The sequence below is a fragment of the Brienomyrus brachyistius genome, chromosome 13 (assembly GCF_023856365.1).
Source record: "Brienomyrus brachyistius isolate T26 chromosome 13, BBRACH_0.4, whole genome shotgun sequence".
NCBI classification, from domain to species: domain Eukaryota; kingdom Metazoa; phylum Chordata; class Actinopteri; order Osteoglossiformes; family Mormyridae; genus Brienomyrus; species Brienomyrus brachyistius.
Window position 1 is genome coordinate 21,386,215 of NC_064545.1, and position 21,169 is coordinate 21,407,383.

At 41.4% G+C, this 21,169-nt stretch overlaps 2 protein-coding genes and 1 long non-coding RNA gene across 7 annotated transcripts in view; 2 read left to right on the forward strand and 1 right to left on the reverse strand.

The window, feature by feature from the left end:
• The first annotated feature begins 1,632 nt into the window (after positions 1–1,632).
• Positions 1,633–12,512, forward strand: ccnd1 (cyclin D1). Its single transcript, XM_048972731.1, has 5 exons — positions 1,633–2,087; positions 3,435–3,650; positions 4,053–4,212; positions 6,819–6,967; positions 8,793–12,512. The coding sequence occupies exons 1-5, from the start codon at positions 1,890–1,892 to the stop codon at positions 8,952–8,954; spliced, it is 885 nt and encodes a 294-aa protein (XP_048828688.1). The 5' UTR covers positions 1,633–1,889; the 3' UTR covers positions 8,955–12,512.
• Positions 12,513–17,176: 4,664 nt separating this feature from the next.
• fgf19 (fibroblast growth factor 19) lies at positions 17,177–19,800 on the reverse strand. Of its 2 annotated transcripts, XM_048973733.1 has the most exons (3): positions 19,397–19,800; positions 18,882–18,985; positions 17,177–17,808 (listed from the first exon to the last, which is right to left on the reverse strand). In XM_048973733.1, exons 1-3 carry the CDS (start codon positions 19,665–19,667, stop codon positions 17,497–17,499), a joined length of 687 nt encoding a protein of 228 aa, XP_048829690.1. In that variant the 5' UTR covers positions 19,668–19,800; the 3' UTR covers positions 17,177–17,496. The 2 variants fall into 2 exon arrangements, with proteins under 2 accessions (XP_048829690.1, XP_048829691.1); XM_048973734.1 differs by having other exon boundaries at positions 18,882–19,800.
• The window catches only part of LOC125706886 (uncharacterized), a 56,974-nt gene continuing 55,549 nt past the window's right edge, over positions 19,745–21,169 (forward strand). For all 4 annotated transcript variants that reach the window (XR_007382089.1, XR_007382090.1, XR_007382088.1 and 1 more), the window contains exon 1: positions 19,745–19,788. This is a non-coding gene — a long non-coding RNA (uncharacterized LOC125706886). The remainder of the gene's footprint in view (positions 19,789–21,169) is intronic.

Below are 21,169 nucleotides of genomic sequence, written 5' to 3' on the forward strand. Positions count from 1 at the left end.
GTCGGTTGCAGAATTTAGATTTGGAAAAAAACGCTTCAGGTATCGTAAGAATATCCTAAAATTATATCTATATTTGGTCCTGGACATTTTAGTTTCATTTTACAGTCTTTGTGGTTACCGTTTGCTGGACGGTCATGTAAATGACAAATGCCGTCTAAGGCATACAAAAAAACTCAAGTACACGAAGGAAGTTTTGTATGAATGAAATTAACTGTAATATTAATAATAAGCATTTTTACCAGATATACGCCAATGTCTGTACAATTTTGAATAAACGTTGTTATGCGCTTCTGAAATGTGTTATATTGAGAGTGCTAATAATGCATTTTATAAGTGAATTGATATCAGTTTCACAAACATAACTCAAAAGGTGAGCATGTAAAAAGTAAAACTTAAGCTACAGGAACTTAGAAGGTAACGATTCATTTTATTAAACATTGATAAAAGCTGTTTGGTCTTAGACACTTATAACTGACCTCACAAATAAGACAGCCCTGAAAATAATCCACAATGATATTGATCATGTCACTGTTTTTAGTACATATTTGTACTTTATATGTGGCACGTGGTATGTCTGGCTCGTACCTTCCGGGTGCGAGACATTATTTTCAAGTGGAATATTCTCTAAATACACTAGAGTCTTAACTAACAAGTGCTACAGACTTTACAGAACACAAGGAAATTGTGCTTAAGGTAGTTTTGCCTCATGCAAATTTATCTACTGTGAACAGAGTCACCTTAGATGAACGGCATTCGACAGTGGGCTAGTTCCTGCTTTAGTTCTGCCTGGTAACAGACGTTTCCCCCATTGGTTTACCTTAATTTCTGTTGCCTCCCATTCTGGCGAGGGGGGTGGGTTGGTTCTTCCTAAGAAACTTCTGCCAACTTTTTTTGAAGTTACTTTGTCCTATATTGCCACACGCAGAGGAATGGGAGTTCTGCACTTCGTTGGTGGAGAACTATTCTTTCCTGATTTACAGAAGCACTTCAGCTTATTTATTCATTTTTTCCATTTCCCATGTCTAAAGGATAATATCGTACCTACATGTATGAACACCTATGCACATGTGCACAAAATACATCTTAAAGGTCAACGCGTCTTGGATTTATTCAGAAATCAAAATAATTTGCAGCATGTGATGTGGTCAAAAAACAAACAAACAAAAGATTAAATAAATATATAATTGTTGGCGTCGCATGGGAACGTTGACTTGTGCAAAACTCAAACACTAGTCGGGTGAAATGCACGTGCACTTTAAAATGAGCAATTTTCTGTACAGTAACATATATAGTCATATCATAAATACGTAGATTATTAAGGTACAGGCACAGGCGCTTACATTTTCGATCAATAGTATGAAGCCGTAAATGTGTGTGTCTCTGGGGGACTGGGGAACAATTCTGTCAGCATGGGCATTCTCCCAACCCCCCCGCCCTCCCGTTCGCCCGACATACACCCAAACCCATTACCGATACACATACATTACTACTTCCAGCTAAATACACCCCTTCTCCCTCCCCTCTACCCCCTCCCGACTCTATGGAGTGCGACCGCAAGCTGGAAAAAAAGGACCTCCCATTTTCAGAACTAAGCGATGTTCTGGCGGCAATGGGCCGGACCGCGAACTTGTTGCTCTTTAAGACTACCCTCCTCACTCCGGCCCCTCTCTCACTCTCTCGCTCATGCTCACACAGGCTTTGATCTCCCCTTAACAACATTAACGTCACTGCATAGAGAGCTAAAGGGAGGTCTGTTGGGGAGAGCGACGTTTGGCAGCCTCCAGAGGGCTTAGTCAGCGGCAGCAGCGAGCAGCATCCGCGGAAGGTCTGGTAGCAAAAGCGCTTCTCCGTATCTACCGAAAACCCAAAACCCCGGCAATTCTACAGACATGGAACACCAGCTGCTGTGTTGCGAAGTGGAGAGCATCAGAAGAGCCTACCAAGATGCCAACTTGCTCAATGACAGAGTTCTACAGACAATGCTTAAAGCCGAGGACAATTACCTTCCCTCTGCAAATTACTTTAAATGCGTTCAGAAAGATATCGTGCCTTACATGAGGAGAATTGTTGCCACGTGGATGCTGGAGGTTTGTAATTTCAAATTAAATTCGGAAATGTAGTTGCAAAAAGTATTACCAGGTTACGTACTTGGACACTTGTTGATATGCCCTTTGGACCCATTTTAATGTTTTTAAAAGGATACATTTCATGTGACATGAACATACTTTAAAACTCTTCTATATACGGTCTTTTAACTTTTTATGTACTCAAAGTTATTGCTTATTTGCACTTTTCCGTCTTATTCTACTATTATGAGAATAACCAATAATAATCAAGTAATGTCGATAATGAGTTGCGTCTTTAAACTTAAGTTTATCTTTGCAAAGTTTGATGTAAATTTAGCTTTCGGATGTTTTCTAAGTCTGCAGTATCAAGAAAACAATTTTATTTTAATTTATTTTAAATTAATATCAATGTACACGTATGCAGTGCAACTCGTGCCAGTAATATGCGCCATCTTTGTTCTCTTCCGAAAAGTCTTAATAAACTAAAATTCAATAATAATTATAAAATTGACATAAATTGTATACATTCTACAAAACCAATCTGTATGTATGATTCCTATAGTTTGTTGAAGATTATTGGAATAAAACGTTTAATTTATACGTAAAATTTTTTGTTTCATCTCGGCTGTCGAACTTCCAGTGTTAGCTTCCGATTAACGCTCTAAAAATAGGTTCATTATTACCTTTTCACTCTCTAAGATTGTGATGAAAGTGAAATATTATGAAACAAAACATATTTTGCAAGATTTACATTAGTTTTTTGTCTATAGTTTGTGTGCATATATATTTTTAAATATTTTTTGAAGTTGCGTGTCATCACGAGTTAAAATGTCGCATGCTCTTCATGAAAAAGCGGAGTCTTACAATTTTAGTTCTTTTCTTCTATAAAAGGCGCTGAAATTAGAAATTTTTGCTTCTAACCAATAAAGTATGTGGCATAGAACATTTTCATGTCAATTTAAAGCGCTCTAACAATTTTGAAATATTTTTAAATATTTTTTGAAAAGATGACGAACTACAAAATTGTTTCGGACGTAGCAGTGGACGCCACCTCCGTGCATTAGAATAAAATGGCTGAAAATATTAGGAAAAAAACATTGACAAGTTCCTTAATCTGTAAGATAACAACAGAAGTTTTGCAAAAATAATTCTTCATAGACCACCCTAAAATTTATTTAGTTGTAATACATATAGTTTGCCACAAAGGTGGGCTGCAATAACAGTATCGTTACTGATTTGAGAATAGCGATGCTAGATAGCTTTTGGTCGTTTTTTAAAAATAATTTGTGTTGCTTCTTATTGTTTACAAATATCGAATTAAGCCTTTTTTGATAAAATGTCTGAATTGTTTTGTTCTTCATATTGCAGGTCTGCGAGGAGCAGAAATGTGAAGAGGAGGTTTTCCCCTTGGCTATGAATTATTTGGACAGATTTTTGTCTGTGGAAACCACAAAAAAATCCAGATTACAATTACTGGGAGCTACGTGCATGTTTCTGGCATCCAAAATGAAGGAAACCATCCCGCTAACGGCGGAAAAATTGTGCATCTATACCGACAATTCCATCAGACCCAGCGAGTTACTGGTAAATGCACAATAAAAATACACATTCGGCTGAGGGATATATTTTGCGGACTCTTACTTGATATAATTAGATTAAAAAAAACTTGCATGAGTTAATCTGCACTATTGCATGATAGCTAAAAACGCGAAGCGTGAGTTATGCTTTGCTGTACTTTATGGCTAAATATACTGTAGATAATTTTTACTATAAAGTTAAATAAGCATAAGTGTCGCACTTGAATTATTTTGAGACTGGTTTTCTTGTCATTTAATTTAGTAGGACTACTTTTATATCTTAGATTACATTAGTTTGGACTGCTTTGTAATTTATTGAACTACAGTTCCCTCTAGCGGTGGATGTTTGCCACATGCCGGACTGATCTCAATAAGTATCAACACTATAGTTTTTTGTTCTCCTCCACAGCAAATGGAACTACTCACACTGAACAAACTGAAATGGGACCTAGCCTCCGTAACACCCCACGATTTCATTGAACATTTCCTGTCCAAACTGCCCATCCACCAGGAGACCAAGCAGATCCTTCGCAAGCACGCCCAGACCTTTGTGGCTCTCTGTGCGACAGGTATGCATAGAAGTCATGCAGGAAACTGTTATGTCTGCTGCCCCCTCCTGTTCATTTTGTGTCCACCATAAGGTTTGAGGACAGGGATGCAACACAATATAATTCTCATTGAGATATAGGACCGGATTACTTTCAAGATCAACAAGTAAGGTGCATGGAATGTGTGCTAGATTTCTTTTACGTATAGAGTGAATTATATACTCTTACTCAGACATGGCTAAAGAAACATTGCAGCAACAACATAAATAAGAATAATATCAACAACAACAGAACAACAACAATATGAAATAATAATAATAATAATAATAATAGTAATATTTTTGGGTGACAGCAATGCTTTATTTTCAAAATGCTGCTGTGAGTGAATTATACAATTTTGTACATTTGTTTATTGGGGAATAAATTAGTTTTAGGATATTTTTCTGTAGATGTACTATGCTCTAGAACATTTCCGTAGGTCTGTGCTTGGAAGCACTGTCAGCATCTGCCTTAAAATTATGTAGAAATAGGACAATAAGAGTACATTGTTTTGTACTTTTGTGCATCTGGTTTTATGGGGAAGGCATTTAAATTTAGGCAAAAACGGGCCTATCTGTGCCAGTCTCAAATCATTGCATCTCTCCCATAAGATGAAAGGAGCTTAACTCTGCTCTGTTATACAAGGCAAATATTATGTCTGGGTGACTTGCAAACTATAGGGCAGGAGGTCATGCTGGTTTCGGCCCTTTCGCTCTGCCGGATTGGGGCCATGGAAAGACACTCGGATCAGGAACTCAGTTTTCCTGCCCTATTTCCACCCATTGAAAATCCCTTAAACTCGGTCAGAGGTGCTATTGAACGGAGGGATAGGAATTCAGCTGGAGGTGATATTTAGGCAGAATTCCTCCCCTGAATGACCCCTGCACCACCCCCTACCTTTATTCACAGAAGTGGATTTGCACGAAGGAAGCCCCTTTGTCCCTTGGTAGGTCAGGGGGAAAACTTGGCTTGTGGTGCTGTTTGAAGTTAGCGCTTAATTGAGTGGAGTGAATGTGCTTTGACATGGCCCTCGTACTCCCGTCGTTGGTGGTTCAGCCTGAGTGAATCCCTCAGCCTGGAGAAAGGTGGTTGGGGGTGGGGGGGGGGGGGGGGCAGGTTAGGAGCGTCACATGAGAAAAGGCTGAACCGCAGCAGAAAGCAAGCCGGAGAAGAGAGGAGTGGATTTTATCCTTGTTTTTTGTGTTGGTGCAAAGATACAAGTGAAAATAATGGAGAAGGAAACGAAAACAAACAAAGCAAACAAAAACAATGTAACGAATTGAAATTCTTCTACTTGACATCACTGGATACGGTCTAGCAGAAGGTATTTGACCAGTTGCAACCTGTTAGAGCCTCACTCTATGGAACACTGTATGAGGAATTTTGATTTGTCTTGTTGAGAAATTGCAGTTGCTCTTTCCGTTTTGGTTTTAAAGGGGTTGGAGATGACTCCTTTTTTCCCCTATTATAGGGCTTCCTGCTTTGTCTTTCCTTCAGGGTGGCTGCCGTTTTGGCTCCTCTCCAAGGGTCTGTGCTGCTTTATTTAGGACCAGGTTAGCAAGGATATGGGTCTAAGTGAATGGGGGGGGCGTCACTGCCTTTGTGCCCGTGTCAGGTTCAATTCATCTTGCCGCACTCTCCATTTGTTACTGGGATCTCAATGGCGTGAGGGTAACGCAGTGACATGTGACATGATGCCACGCTCTCTTACGCTGGGAGAGTAGGGGTGTCCTATTACACAACCTGGAGGGCCCCTTAATTAATAGGCTGAAATTAATGGCAGACGCAGTAAATAAATGGAGGACACATCTGACAATGGGTTCTGCCAGGGCGCTCGTCCGGGGAGCTTCTGGCCTGCGAGCCACCTGGGTGGGAGGGCCTCGCGTGCGTATTTATTGTCCTCATTTACACTTGAGAAAGGAAGTTGGATGCTCTGCTGTTTTTACGGGAGGCTCAGCGAAAGCGATCTGAATGGAGATTTAGTGCCGGATGAGGGTGAGAGCAGGGATGCTTCAGAAAGGGAAGGAGCATTGTTTTTCACTGGGGTGGGGGTGCATCCCACTTCTAGTACGGCTACCAAGTAGTTAAGTAGTTATTGCCTTCTAGAACGGCGTTTTAGTTTTTTTTCCTCTCTCTCCACCGCACTTCTGCCACTTGTGTTGTGAGGTTGCGAGGATGCAAAAATGTGCTGCAGGTGATTCATTAGGGAGGTGCGAATTGGGTGTATGGGTGGCTGAATTGTGGAGGGGGGGGCAGTTCACACCAGGACAAACTGCTTACTCCTCTTGAAATCTGGGCAACCAGCCACAAGTCAGCAGGGCATAATTTTCGAGGATCTCCACGGTTCTCTTTCACGGTTCTCTTCCACGGTATCGCTCTCACTTAGCTTTGTTCCAACACATGAGTGACCGGACCCCAGACATTACATCCTCGGGCTTTTTCTTGAAAAGTTCAAACCTTGTGAGTAATGATAGGCTGCCGATCTGTTCAACTCAGTGTCTTTTACCATCTAGTCCATAAGGGAATAAAGAGAGGACCTTCCCACTTGAGGTCCGCTCTGACGCAATGCTCTGTCTCCGTCTTTCAAGATGTGAAATTCATCGCCAGTCCGCCGTCTATGGTGGCCGCGGGGAGCGTAGCAGCGGCGGTCCAGGGGCTGCATCTGAAGAGCACGGACAGCATGCTGTCATCGCAGAACCTCACCGACTTCCTGTCGCAGGTCATCAAGAGCGACCCGGTAGGTCTCACTGTGATGTGCAAGCATGCAGCAAACCTACGTGGTTGGTGGGATGGGGGGGGGGGAGGGGGGGATTTGTTCAGTGACACAGAGGGCAGGAAAAGAGAAATATATGAAACCAAATCAAAAAAACAATGCTTATTTTAATGCTTATGTTTTGTGTCTTTTGAACTTAAAACAATAGGCCTTTTTTTTTAAGATTAGGAAATAGTATTCAATAATAACTTTTTTTAGATCCTATTTTCTCACTGCTGGGTCTCTAGTTTCCTGTTGTCTCTTTGATCCCAGGTAATTAGAGCCCAAATGATTAGAATTAGGGGCCTGAGGGTGATCTTTTCCCCCTGCCTGAATGGGTCTGTCCTTCATATTCTACACGGAGTGAATTGCTTTACCTCCCATTGTTTTGGAGCCAGGAATTCACCGGACCAGATTAGGTTTCGAGCCTTTCATGGTTCATTGTCTTCCTCCTAATCCTCCAGCCCTCCCACTCCGGGGCACAGTAGCTAAATGTACCATCATTGTCCCTAGTGTGGGCTAGCTGTAGTCGCTAGATTCAGAATCACTCATCTGAATATCACCGTACTTGCATATCATAACAGGGGTGTATTGTGGTTGGGTGTTATTACAGGAGTATGTTGTAGATCGAGGGATGGGCCAAATATTTAAAGCACTGGGCGCTACTCACTATCAAAACACTGAGAAAATGCAGAGCGAATGTGAAACATAAACAGACCGGATGAAGATGAGGACTGAACAGCAATTCAGATCAGGTCATTTCAGGAGTTTTTTTTTTGTCATTTTCACAGTAAACAGTCAACACTATACAATGAAAATCTTACTCTGCATATCCCTGAACACAAAACACATATACAAGGTGGTAAAGGCTGAGTGCAATTAAACAGTAAATAAATAAGACAAATATGTGTTCAATTATGGCAATGAGTATGTAAACATACAGTGTGATGTAAACATTTATCATAAATATAGTGAGTTTTGCAGAGGAGTGGATGAGTGCAAGTCAGATAATTTGAGCGTATTTCAGCCTTAAGGTGCCCTGCAGGTTGTGTAGGGAGACATGGCGTAATATTTTGAGTTTCATGGCTTCACTAGATTTCGCTGCAACTACAGTAGAAGGATCCGCAGAGGAGCAGAAGCCGCTACTGCATGTCGGATATTTAATTCTTTATCTCCAGCCTCCGGGATTGTTGGAGGTCTCGGCTCCTTTCTTATGTCAGACCCATTCAGTGCCACTCATGCAAATGCTAACGCCTCAGAGATGTTTGTCATGGGCCGGTGGCTGCTGGGATGGAGGTCAGACAGATGTCGCCAGCAGGAAGGCACACAAGGGTGTCTTGGCATGGGGTGCCCCGTGACATTAATCCTATGGCTGTGCCGGTGGGCGCTCTGCAGCGCGTGTCACGGCCTTCCTGCCTGGCCGCACGTGGTCCGGCCCGCGGGGCCGAACTTCCAGAGTGCTCCCTTTGGAAAGATGCAGCAGGAAATCTGCACTGCACCAGTGGCTAATCTGCATCTTCAGTACTGATGATAACATAGCCTCACCCAATCTTATATCTGTGACTCCGGTATGACAGAGTAGCCCCCGCCCTCCCGTTGTAGTTTGGTAATTGAAATATATTTTGTTATTGTGTAGCTTCCGTTTGTAGGGAATCATTCACGGTGAAGTATGTTGGGGGTTCTTGTGATTGCACTGTGAAAGCAGCATTTATTGTAATGAAAATTATCTCGTTTATGTTCGATACTGTGCATGGTCAGTTGAGAGAAGCTGGAATGTGAATGTTCTTGCATTCTGGGCTTTTCCTGGCAGGACTGCCTGAGGGCGTGTCAGGAGCAGATCGAGTCCCTGCTGGAGTCCAGTCTGCGGCAGGCCCAGCAGCAGAGCCACGGTCCCTCCACGGACACTAAGACCGCCGGAGATGAGGCGGACCTCTCGTGCACTCCCACAGACGTGCGGGACGTGAACATCTGAGTGAAAGGCCTGGTTGGGGCCCGGCCATTTCCGGGAAGCATCACCGAGAGGCGTAACCGAGGAGATGCGCCCAGCTATCAGCCCTCGACTGGCGGTCCCTCTCCACTGCTCTCCCACCAGCGCCGGAAACCCATGGATGCGATGTGCCCACATTTTTCCAGGACGTCTGGGCATCCAAGAAGGGATTAAACGGCCCACCACATGTCTATCACCTTTGCTCCCTCTTTGTTTGGCAAAAAAAAACCATCACGAAAAAGAAAAAAAGTTCAAAAAAGAGAGAAAAAAAACGTATACATGCCACTTACAAATATATGCCACAAAACAGACATTTCAATCCAAGTAAATAATCGAGTAGTGCTTTAAACTACAGACAGTTTGTGCCTGAAAAAAAAAAACAAAAACGCAAAAAAACAAGGAAAAGTGAAATAATGAATCTGGTTTTGTATCCAGACTGTATAATATAAGTTTTGTTTCAATGGCAGAAAACCATTTATAAAAGAGAAGATGCATTGTTTGTCCTTGATTAGTACAATGTTACAGCTTCAGCTGTTCTATACTCAATGCTAAAGTGTCTGCTAGCTTTTGTGTTTAGTCACTTTAATATATTGTCTAGGCTTTTTGAATTTCGAGTCCTAAAGCATTTGCCATCTTCTCTTTTTACAATGGTTGATGTAACCATGTATTGTACTTTTGTTTAGCATACATTACATTGTACTATTATTCTTTTAAAGTCTGTGGATTGCAGAAACTTCCAGCTTGTAAGGTATAACAAGTTATACAGCCAACATAACACCAGTTAACTGCTCATTTTTTAAGTATAGCAAGTGCATGTATGAAAGAAGCTAAAGAATAGTTTTGTTGGCATAGACATTATGTCATAAAGACTACCGTAGTTAGCAATCAATAAGCTGATATACACCTTAAATCCGTATAAAGCCCTTGTTTAGTCCACAGTCTTTTAAAAATATGATTATTCTGTCTTAGTTTCTAAAACCATTCCATTTAAAAGCACTTTCAGTCAATTACATATTACTAACTCTTTTGAAAACTTTGTGGAAAATTTTCAGACGAAAGGAATGGTTTCTGATTTTTGCGATTGTTTCCACAATATTGAGATCAGGTCCTTATAACTATGGTGTTATTCATTAAGAAAGGACACGGTGAAGATGCATGCCTTAGCGAATGTGAGTGCCAGGTTTCAGAGCTGGAATTATTTTTTTTGTCGTTGTGTTTTTTGCAAAGATAAGGAAAGGTTTTTTTTCAGACGGAATGAGCCATCTTCACCGGCAGGGTCTATGCGATGCTTGTTGTTGGCGATTCTGGTCAGCATCGCATTTCCCGTTCCTTGAATTGCATCCGAAGCATTACAAAACACTAATAGCATAATTTATAGTTCAGCATTAAGAATTATTTATATTTTCATTTTAGTGGCCAGTATCGAATACGAAAGAACGATCGGTCTTTCTTAGTGATTATTTAAACTTTTCTAAGAGCATGATTGCTAACAGAGCAGGGAGTGAATTCATTAAATCCCAGAATTGCTAATTCCAGATCAGTAGGTCCTACTTACAGTACACTGAAAGTGAACAGGAAGCAAATTTTGTGTATATAACTGGTTTTTCTGAGGCAAAACAAAATGTAAACAACGTCAATAATTGCGATTATGGTAATAACGCTCTATCGGTTTCCCACCTTTAAACATGAACTGGTAGTGGCTGTCAGAAGATTTTGCACAAACTCGAAGACGTATTGTTGCATATTTCTAGAGGGATGTGGAAGATAACACTGCAAGGAGGATTAATTGAAGTAGCTAAGGGAGAAAAAGGTGATGGCATGTTGTAAGTGAGTAACTGTCGAATCAAAGTGTTGATTGTAGGAAAACAATGAGAATCGGAGTGCACACTCCTTATTGAGCTGCTATGGAGAAATTCCCAGCGATATAAGATGACTTTAACGTGAGAAGAAAACAGACAAAAAAGAAATGATGCTTTTTTTCCTTATCTAAATGTTTTGCTGCTATTTTTGTGATCATGTTTTATTACAATGTCAATATACTGCCATGTAATAGGTTTTAATTTTCTCATAGAAAATTATGATATTGACATCGTTGTCATTTTTGTAGTTCGTTTTTATGTGATCAGTTTTTACTTAATGTGATTTCTGCGCTATTCCAAAAAAAAAACAAAAGAAAAAAAAAGAGATAGACAGCGGTTCCTGTTTTTTTTCCCACGATACCTCATGCTAAAGACAAGATCTGGTGTTAATTTAGTCCGGGTTTTTACAATTTTTTTTTGTTTTTAATTCTATTTTATTTTATTTGTCTGTTTCCGTGCCTAATAGTTCTGTTTTTAAACTGCAAATCCATATGCATTTATCATTTTCCGAATGGGTCCTGCAGGGAGCGAGTAGAGATCATTGATTTAAACTGGTGCCATAACAAATCTGATAATATAACTCTTTGAGTTTTAAGCTGTTTCATTAAAAGAGACTGTATCACCCCAATTTGGCCATTGGTGGCCACATTTTATATATTTATGAAGCTTTTGTACAAATTTAAAGCCAATATGATAGAATTTTTAAAATGGCATGTCTACTTTAAAAGCCATAGTATATTTACTGATAGTAATTTAACATAGCGCTGATTCAAAGTGTCTGTTAGCATCTTGTCTTCACTGCAAAATGACTGGAGACCTGCCATTTTTTAATCAAATGTATTTACTGCACAATAAATTTGAAGTAGATATGTTTAAAACACAGCCTATTTTTTCTCCTCATACCTATACTGGGATTTTAGTTTTGTTCTTTCTCGTAGCGCCTATCTGTCGGTTTTCTTGCTTGTCTCAGGCCTTTCTGCGTCAAGAGAGGAATTATCAAAAAAAAGAAAAACAACACGACCATCTCTCAAAAGCAATTAATCCCCCTCCAATATGAGCTCATTTAGCCATAGAGTTGATGCTGCTATACATTCACCCCCAAGAACATAGAGGGTAGGAACATGAACATGTTTTAGGCTACTAGCAAACCCAGGACCCAGGAGGATGGAATATTTTATGTTATGTCCAGCACAGCAATGTTTGTTACCTCAAAAAAAGGAAAAAAAAACTGAAAAAATAACTATCTTTGTCGAAGCCCCTTTGTTCATGAAAAGAATTTGTATGAAAATACAGTATGAAAATATGAAAACACCCAGTAATCAGTGGGGCATGCAGATTAGCATAAACGTTACTGTCCATTCCTTGTGTGGAAGCTTGTGCCCTTTAAGATGACCTGATTGGTCCGGATGAGAAAACTGTGAGTTGTTGTCTGCATGTCAGATTTTGCTTGTTGCTGACGTGTCGTTTGCTCATTGGAGTTTTCCGTGTTCTGAAACAATCTTTTTTTTATGGCCAAATGCCGACTGCGGACCCAAAAAACATTGAGTTGACTTATATATCTGTGATGCCTTGTCCATTCTTTGTTACAGTTGGTCTGAAATGCACAATCTTTACCCACAGACCGTGACATAGTCTTGTTTCAAGCAACACCCTACTCTAGAATTAAAAAAAAAAATAAAATCCACCATCTCTAATCTTCTGTCTTTTTTTGGGGGATGGGTGGGCAGAGGTGTGATATCGACAGAAGGGGACACGTGAAATAGAGCCGTCATATATATTTGAAAAGTGACCATATCCTACTTTGTATTTAGTGCAGCTGCAGAGTATCCTCTGGTAGTTTTCGTTTCGGTTTTCTCAGAGAATTACCTCAAACTTGTCATGTAGAATTATAAAGTGGATTTGCCTTCAACCCAGGAAGAAGGCAGGTGTCACAGAATTGGCCATTGCCCAGATTTTGTCTGTCGAGTGTATGCACTGTGAGCGCAGTCGGCAGAAGACAGCATTATTCTGAAAGATCTGACTCAGACTTTCTGCAATAGGACGATGACAGAAACTGACATGAATCCCATTGTCCATTCTGTTGTCAGTGGCTGGGTCAACATGGGCTTCCTGGGAGTGGGATTCCTTATCTGTAACTATACTACACTTCACGTGATGGAACGAAACGTGCCTGTGAATGTGATTTTGTTTTTTGCTTTAAATCATATTTGTTTGTTGTATTATGTTACCAGTCATTGTTTTTGTGAGGGCGTGTTCGACAATCTAGATTTATTATTGTTGCGAGTTTGTAGGAACGCAGTTGCAGGGGAGGGGACAGGTGCGTGAGGGGGGGGGGGGACAGGACAAACAGCGATGTGATAACAGACAAGACACTAGCAATCAAGTGATTTAGTAAGTTAGTTTAGTAAGTCAGGATCTTCTCAGTTCAGGTCTGCAGGTATTTGGGGAAAGAATTAATTAGTATATGCACCTGCTTGTAAGAATCATCTAGTTAAACGCAAGTGAGCAAACTCCTGGTGAAAGGAATTGTTACCCATTGTCGTATGTGGTTTTGGGTGTACAGGGTTCAAAATAAATGACAGATAAAACTTCTCAGTTTTAATGATGAACTTTTGTTTAGCTGAGGGAGTGCTGACTAGTTTCGCTCACGATGTCATGCTGCGGAAGTTTTAAAATGGGGAGTCTGCGTTTCATAGCCCCTAAGTTAGTGTCCTGGAGGGCTGCACTCCAGCTCTGTTCGTAACACTGAGGGTTAGGGTTTGTTTAGGGTTAGGGTTTGTTTAGGGTTAGGGTTTGTTTAGTGTGGAGATGCTTTTACTTGCAATGCTTTTAATATAGATAGTTTAGTTTAACTGTGCTGTTGAGCAAAATCTAGGCTAAAGGTTTCTGTCCCACATGGACCAAAGATAACAAAGCCTAATTTGGAGTTATTTTAAATGAAAGAAATGTGCATTACCAAATGAATAATCACATTTGACGGCCTTTGTTCTTTAAAACAACCTAAAAACGTAGCTGTTGATAAAAGATAGGTCCTCGTGTGGGCGGAAAAGAATCCGAATTCTATGGACAATGGGGACTTTCATGTCGTGCTGTTCGGCACTTTAGCGCTTTAGTGTTCACGCCTCTGCAGATGTTGTTTCTGAGGGACAACCTGCTGAAGGTAGGAGACTGTGAGATGAACCGTTTTCGGAGTTCACAGGCTCCCCAGCCTTTGCTGTGGGACCCCTCTCCCCTTTGTCACCGAGTGCGTCTTTTTTTAAGCGCCGTCTTCATGCGCGCCATCAGCAAAAGATAAATTGTGGGTCCGGCAATAGCGCTGGTATTCATCTGTCTTCAATGGCTCTTTCTGGGTCACTCCTCGCTGCCTGCCTGCCCCCGTGTGTCTGGTTAATCAGGTTGAGTTTTCTGCCATCAGGTTTTTTTTTTGTTTGTTTGCACTGAAAAGCAAACTGCACATTTATCATTGCCAGGTGAATGGCTCCAGAGGTGGTGGGGGCAGGAGGGCTGGGGGCAGCAAGACGCTCCCCGTTCAGCGGGGGACTTTCAAGGGCCGCGGTTTGCGATGCGGTGGCGGCATTTGGTGCGTCTCTCTCTCTCTCTCTCTCTTTTTTTTCACTCCCTTCTTTTTTATGTCACCATTCGCCACCTGCCTCCGAAATTCCTGCATTTACCAACCCCTGACTAGCCGGCTGGAAGGAAACCAAAGAAATGAGTCTGTCCTCCCTCTCCTACTGTTCTGACTGAGTTTTGAATTAGTCACAGCGTTTTTTCAGCCATTGGATCATTTTCCCTTTGTTAGGAACCCTTGAGCTCATATAAAAGTAACCCAAGAGGGGTGACACCCTTGAGATGCCGTTGCTCTTCTTGGTACAGTCGGAGTGTACAGTCTGGGCAGAGGAGATGAAAAAAGTGAGAGAAAAGACCAAACTCTTGCCATGTATGTGTATCTATATACTGTCAATATGCACAATATTACTGCATTCACATGTGCAGGAAATGTGCACATGTGCATTAAAAATGTTTTAACACGTGATAGAAAAGGAGGAAGCAGATTTTCAAAGGCTTTGAACAGCTCTGCTCATAAATTTTATGATTCTTTGCCAAAATTTCAGAACAGCGGCAGCAACGAGCGCAGTGGTTCCCTGCTGGGGGGGGGGAGGGGGGTGTCACTGCGCCGCTCGTGTGGCGCCCCAAAGCTCTCGTTTGTTAACTTTTCTCCTGCTCGTGTGCTCAGGACCCCTGAACTGCTTCTAAGCCCGCCACCTCCTCACCCCCCCCCCCCCCCCCGTCCGGCATTACCACTCCGTAATTCCGCACAGTTTCCATCGAGCCCGAGACTCAGGTCTAAAGTTGCGTAGGTAAAAGGTGCATTGACGGCATTCCGTACCAGGCTGCCTCGGCGGGCGCCTTCTGGGAACGATGCGGTTTTGTCTGTCTGCCTCAGAACGTGCCGCCCGCCAGTACTCACCTGCTGCAGGACACATAGGCCAGCTGTCAGCCCCCGGACCCTCTTTGTGCCGCTGAATTCTGATCTGTCCCGAGCGCTGAAAGGCGGCCATGCGGAGTCCCGCAGCCCTTCCATCCTCCTCGCTCCTCCATTGTCATTCTCCCGGTCCGAGCACCACACTGGGCCCGAAAGCCTGGCTTATTGTCATCTATTGCAAACTCCTTTTGCCAGTCCATGAAAGCTAATGTGCGTTTGTGTGGCCCCTTTGGTTGAACGTTCAGAAATGTGGACGGCAGATTAAATGCTTTTATGGGACTTGTTTCAGGGACAAAGACTTGCATCAGCTGGGATTATTACAGTGGACTGTGGTAAGACTAAGATAATGCATGAAACAGGACTTCAGTGTGGGGCGCTTGCCTACATTATTACCATATTCATAGGAGTCTTAGCAGATGCTTACATCAAAAGGGATTTGCATAGCGTGCAGCTTTAGACATTTGTACACCTCTATCCATATTAATGACACAATTCAGGTTAAGGTACAAAAGCAGGGCTTCTCTGGGGATTTCTGAGCCAGTAGGCTTGGCCAGAAGATCTGTTTATAATAAGCACCATGAGTCCCGCTACACTTCAATGCGATGAGAATCACTCCGTAGCAACTGGTTTTAGTAGGTAAAAAAAAATAACTATCAGAAGAGTGTAGAACATGTAGAGTCTGAGATTAAGCATAAAACCCCAAAGTTCACGTGTCCCGTGTCAACGGAAACATATGAAAAAGAACATATTTTATATATATGTGTGTGTGTGTGTGTGTGTGTGTGTGTGTGTGTGTGTGTGTGTGTGTGTGTGTGTAATATAGGTTTCGTGTGGCAAGGAGAGAGAGACCGATTGCCTACTTGTATTCTGATACCCCAGTTTAACACAATAGATAGATAGATAGATAGATAGATAGATAGATAGATAGATAGATAGATAGATAGATAGATAGATGGATAGATGGACAGACGGACAATTTAGTGATGACCTTAATCGAAGTACATCTTTGGGCTTCGGGTGGAAAATTCAAGTACCGTGCGGAAACCCATCAGACGCAGAGAGTGAGAGCAGGGCTGCGAGTCGGACCCCCCAGCCTAGATGCGCGAGACGCCAGGCAGTCCCCCTGAGTCCCTGTGCCGCTCACGTATGTATTCATACACACATGCGAGCTCTGATCTAACCTTTTAGTTCGGTTCGTGCAAAGTTCTATAAAAATGTAACTTTTATCACTGTTTATTAACTGCTTGAATCGTTTCCTTTGTCTTGCATTGAGTGCCTGGGATACATTAGCGGCACAGTTATAAATACCACCGGCAGAGGGACCTCACACGCGGGATAACCTTGCAGTTCTTCCTTTTGGCCACAAGATGGAAGTATAAGATGGGCTGTCCATTGCATAGTTTCCCAAAGTCTGATAAACTGACTAATTACTATGGAATAATTACTGATCGACAAATTGCATAGACATCTATAATCCACAATTTAAATAAGTGTCAGGGATTTGGTTTAACTCGCTACATGGAATGGTAAGAAATTACGAGTTTATCCTGAAAATATTTTCTGAAATGCATTCTGCGATGACATCGTTATATCGATAATGTGATGCCTAACGTCAGGTGAAATATCGATCATCCATTTAAAGGTATATTTTCATTTATTTTCATTTTACTATGAAAGTCTTGCTAAGAACAATAGACAAGATGTAAAATATGTCAATGTTTATAAAAACGATGAGTAATTACCGCATTTAAATATCAAAATGTTTTTTTTACAAAAAAACTTTAATACATTTATATTTACATATCTATACACAAAAGTGATATTATTATTATGTACAATTTTAAATACAAAAAAAGAATTCCCTGGAAGAGCTACAGCAAAAAAATTAAATAAAAAAAATGTTTAAATATATCGGTGCATTTATGAACAAAAATTTATCTTAATAATCAAAACAAAATTCTGTAATAATAGAAAAAAACTTTCTAAATGCCCCAATTTCTAAATGCTAGTACTCTTCCTGAACTGGAGTGGCCCATTATGGGCTGTGAGCATGGCATTCTTCGGGGCACTTCAGCTTTTTATCTCCTATCAGACTGTAATTCCAGATCCATTCTACAATTTCTTGCTCTGCCTGACCTTCTGCAAGCTCAAGAGGGATGACGGACATGGACAAAGATGATGGTGGTCACTGAAAGCTGGGACTATGCATGAAGACCCAGGACGGGTTTCCGAAAGGGTCCATACTGTCCAGTGGATCCTGCCCGGTGTTGACAGGTTCCTCAGCTTCTGCCTGCTGAATGTTCACTGGCTCCAGTGAAACAGTGCTCGCCAGTGGCAAGAAGTGAGACAGAGAAGACGGGCCTCCTTGCTGGTCCTGCCGCCTCTGCATGCTGCTGCACAGGGTCACTGCCATGCCGTGTTTGTCTGAGACGTAGATGTTGTATCCATTGGGAAGAACTCGCTCCTCAAACGAGCAGCTGTCTTTGACATAGGTGGTCTGCCGAGGATGACAGAAAGAGGGAAAGACTGAGATATCATGAGAAACAGGTGCGTGGAACTTCGATGACATGAATAGTTGAAGCGCAGGCATCTTTGAAGCATACAGACTCTGCATAAAGTTCTTCGAATACTGTTTGCACAATAAACAGAATCCCCCCGGAGGCCAGCAGGGCTGCTGCTACCTATTCCATCCATTGAGATTCTAGCTGGGCAAACATGCCTCAGTGCAGGGCAAAGGTTGCTCTGAAATGTTCTAATTACTGTGTCGGGGTGTTTCTCCCTATAACAATGTGAATAATTTACCCAAGGATCAGCTCAGCCAATGTAAAATTACACAGGTCAAAGCATTTACTTTTTTTCAACAATGTGGACTGCTTTTAACGGAGGGCAGCAGGAAATACAGATTTTTGTGTTTGCCATAGATGTTTTTATTTAAAACCTACAAATAGCTAAGATATTTAAGAGAATGTAATTCTTCAGGATAGCTCATTGATTTAAACAGCATGCCCCCAGCCCCCCACCCACCAAAAAAACCATCAGTGAATAAATAAAATTAAGATAATTCCCTTGATCATGTTATATTTGAAGAGGTGCACAGTGCATAAGTGTTTAATGCTAAATAATCCTGGCCCCTAAGTATTAGGTATCAGTCTGCCAATAGTTGACACAGGTGTCTGCTTGTTGACATTTCTGCGTACACTTCCCCCAGCCATTAAAAGTAAATTCGGATCTCACATGAGTACTGTTAGTCTTGGCTCAGGCAGAGGATGAACGGACTTCTGACCAGTGGCGGACCTGGCAGAACATCACTGGGAAGTGAGCTAATCAAAACTCCAGGTTTCTCTCCTTTACTGACCATCTGCACTCACAACTGTGTTACAAACCCGTCTCTTAAAGACAGATATCTGATATGTCTCAGATGTACCTAGTTCAGGGTAAATAAAGGATTCGTCCGGTCAGCTTTTCTGTTTGTGTGGTTCTGTCAAGAATGAATTAAGTCCTATAACTTAAGTCAAACAGGTGTGATTCCACAAGGATGAGTTAATATTGTTCAATCTTCTTCCAACTTACCGATCCGTACAATTTTCCACTTTGCTCCATGCAAAGGTAGTTGGAAGTCGCTACACCTTTGATAACAACAAATCCTGTATCAACAGGTACGACTTCCATTAAACCTAAAAAAAAAGTGATTAACTTTTCTCATTTTTCTTAAAGATTACAAACTAATGGGAAATGCATGTACACTCATTTTAAACCAGCTAAAGTTGTATTTCCATTGCATGTGATGCTTTTAATTCATATACTTTGCAATTACAAGTGGTGCTTCAATAAATTGTATACTTTCATTGACTGACCATTTTACTAACAAGAATATACAATAGGCCTGAATAAAAATATACTTCATTATAAATTTAAACATGAATATACAATTAAGTGTGGCCCGTTTTTTCACCGCAGCAAATAATACACAACAAACTGCTTTGTTGTCCGTTAAATTTATTTTTGGCCAGGATCTCCATCACTAGTGTAATGGGTCGCCTTAGCTCTGGTCATCCTCTTCCATCCCCGACAGTTAATATACTCACTATTAGCGCTTTGAAGAACAGACCCATCCACTTTGCCATCGGGGTTGATCTGCAAATGCAGTCCACGCCTCGCAGCGTACAAATGCCTAAGACGGACAGGCTGCCCCCAGCCATTGTCATACTGAGGTCCCGAGTCGAGTAGCGGGAAGCACCAAGATCCAGCAGCAAATAAAATATTTACTATGTTAACAAAGATATAAACACCGAACGTCATGCCGAAAGACCTCGTTAAACATACAGAATAAGCCCCCTTCCTACCCTTAACTCGCATGTGGAACGGGCCAGATCACCTGCGCTTTAAATACAGCCGCTGTGAGTCCAATCAATAACTTTTTTTCCCTTCTTGGCCAGAGCAGTTCTGGGAAGTGAATCGTAAGACAGGATCGTGCACGGTACGTGGTCCATTCAGCTCTGCACCAAAAAAAGACCCATTATCAATAATCAAAGCTCTCTTATAGTGAGCATGTTTAACTGCAGCTGAACAAACAAGTTTGCGATACTGTGTGTTTTTAAGTCACCCGCTGACTAGATCTGCCCATCATTCATTAAGAAAAAATGTATACGGGCCTCTGTCTTACAATTACTATTGCGATTAAACTGTTTTTTTTTGTTATTTATGTTTTGGAGAGTAATAGCGCAATCGGTCACATTTGTGTTAAACAACCCCAATAATAATCACGACGCTTTCCACGCGTTTTCTTTACGCGGTAGCTTAAGTAATCCGCAAGTAAATAGGCCTACTCGTTTGGCATTGTGCGTGTTGACTTTTAGAAAATGACTTCGTTAATTGTTTTGTAATGATTCATGCAATATTTAAACATATTTATTAAAAGACAGAAGACTTAAACATCCATCCATTCAACGCGGCATTACAAAACCCGTTTCATGATTGGTTTTTAAATTCGCAGTACGCAATTTTCTATGGTCCCCGCTAGGTGACGCACTAAATCTGAAAATGAAGCTGGTTATAGTTTAATAGACGTACACCGGCTTTTCAATACGCCAATTCTGTAAAGTGTCACCTTTTACTAATCATTATTGAACTTATCCCAATGTTTTACAGATTTGCTTGATTTGCTAAATATTCAGACAAAACGTATTTCCTCTGCATACTAAGACATTTTGGACAATTCTCTGCTTCCAATTTTGTGGGAACACTCTTGGAAGGCCCTTTTCTGTCCTAGCATGACTGTGCCCCAGTGCACAAAGCTAGGTCCAGGAAGACATGGTTGGTGTGGAAGAACTTGACTGGCCCTCACACAGCCATGAGCTCAACCCCATCAAACACCTTTGGCATGAATTGGAATGGAGATTGCGAGCCAGGCCTTCATGTCCAACATCAGTGCCTGACCTCACAAATGCTCTTCTGGATGAATGGGCAGGAATTCCCACAGACACTCTTAAAATGTTGTGGAAAATCTTCCCCGCAGAATGGCTGCTCTTATAGCTGTAAAGGGGGGACCAACTTCATATTGATGACTATGTATTTATAATGGAGTGTCATTAAAATTCCTGTAGGTGTAATGGCCGCCTGTCACAATACCTTTGTACATTTATTGATTGTAGGTGAGAGCAAGCTTGACAGTAAAGGTCAGCCATGGAGCTGGGGGTTAAGGGCCTCGCTTAAGAGTCCTCAGATGTGACTTTTCTTCCAAGGACAGGCTCAGAAACGTAGGCCTGTTTGATGGCAACAAACGCAAAACAAAAAGTCGAAAAAAAGCCTTTAACGATATAGACACTTGTATCTTTTCTTTTAAAGAGAAATCTGTCTCT

Excerpts from the sequence above, each read along its gene's own strand:
- fgf19 (XM_048973733.1), bottom strand. The coding sequence starts at position 19,667 with ATGCGAGTTAAGGGTAGGAAGGGGGCTTATTCTGTATGTTTAACGAGG. Across the intron at positions 18,986-19,396 it reads TGTTCTTCAAAGCGCTAATA|GTTTAATGGAAGTCGTACCT; the intron begins GTGAGTATATTA and ends CTTTTTTTTTAG. Across the intron at positions 17,809-18,881 it reads GTGGAAAATTGTACGGATCG|ACCACCTATGTCAAAGACAG; the intron begins GTAAGTTGGAAG and ends CATCCTCGGCAG.
- ccnd1 (XM_048972731.1), top strand. The coding sequence starts at position 1,890 with ATGGAACACCAGCTGCTGTGTTGCGAAGTGGAGAGCATCAGAAGAGCC. Across the intron at positions 4,213-6,818 it reads TGTGGCTCTCTGTGCGACAG|ATGTGAAATTCATCGCCAGT; the intron begins GTATGCATAGAA and ends CCGTCTTTCAAG. Across the intron at positions 6,968-8,792 it reads AGGTCATCAAGAGCGACCCG|GACTGCCTGAGGGCGTGTCA; the intron begins GTAGGTCTCACT and ends TTTTCCTGGCAG.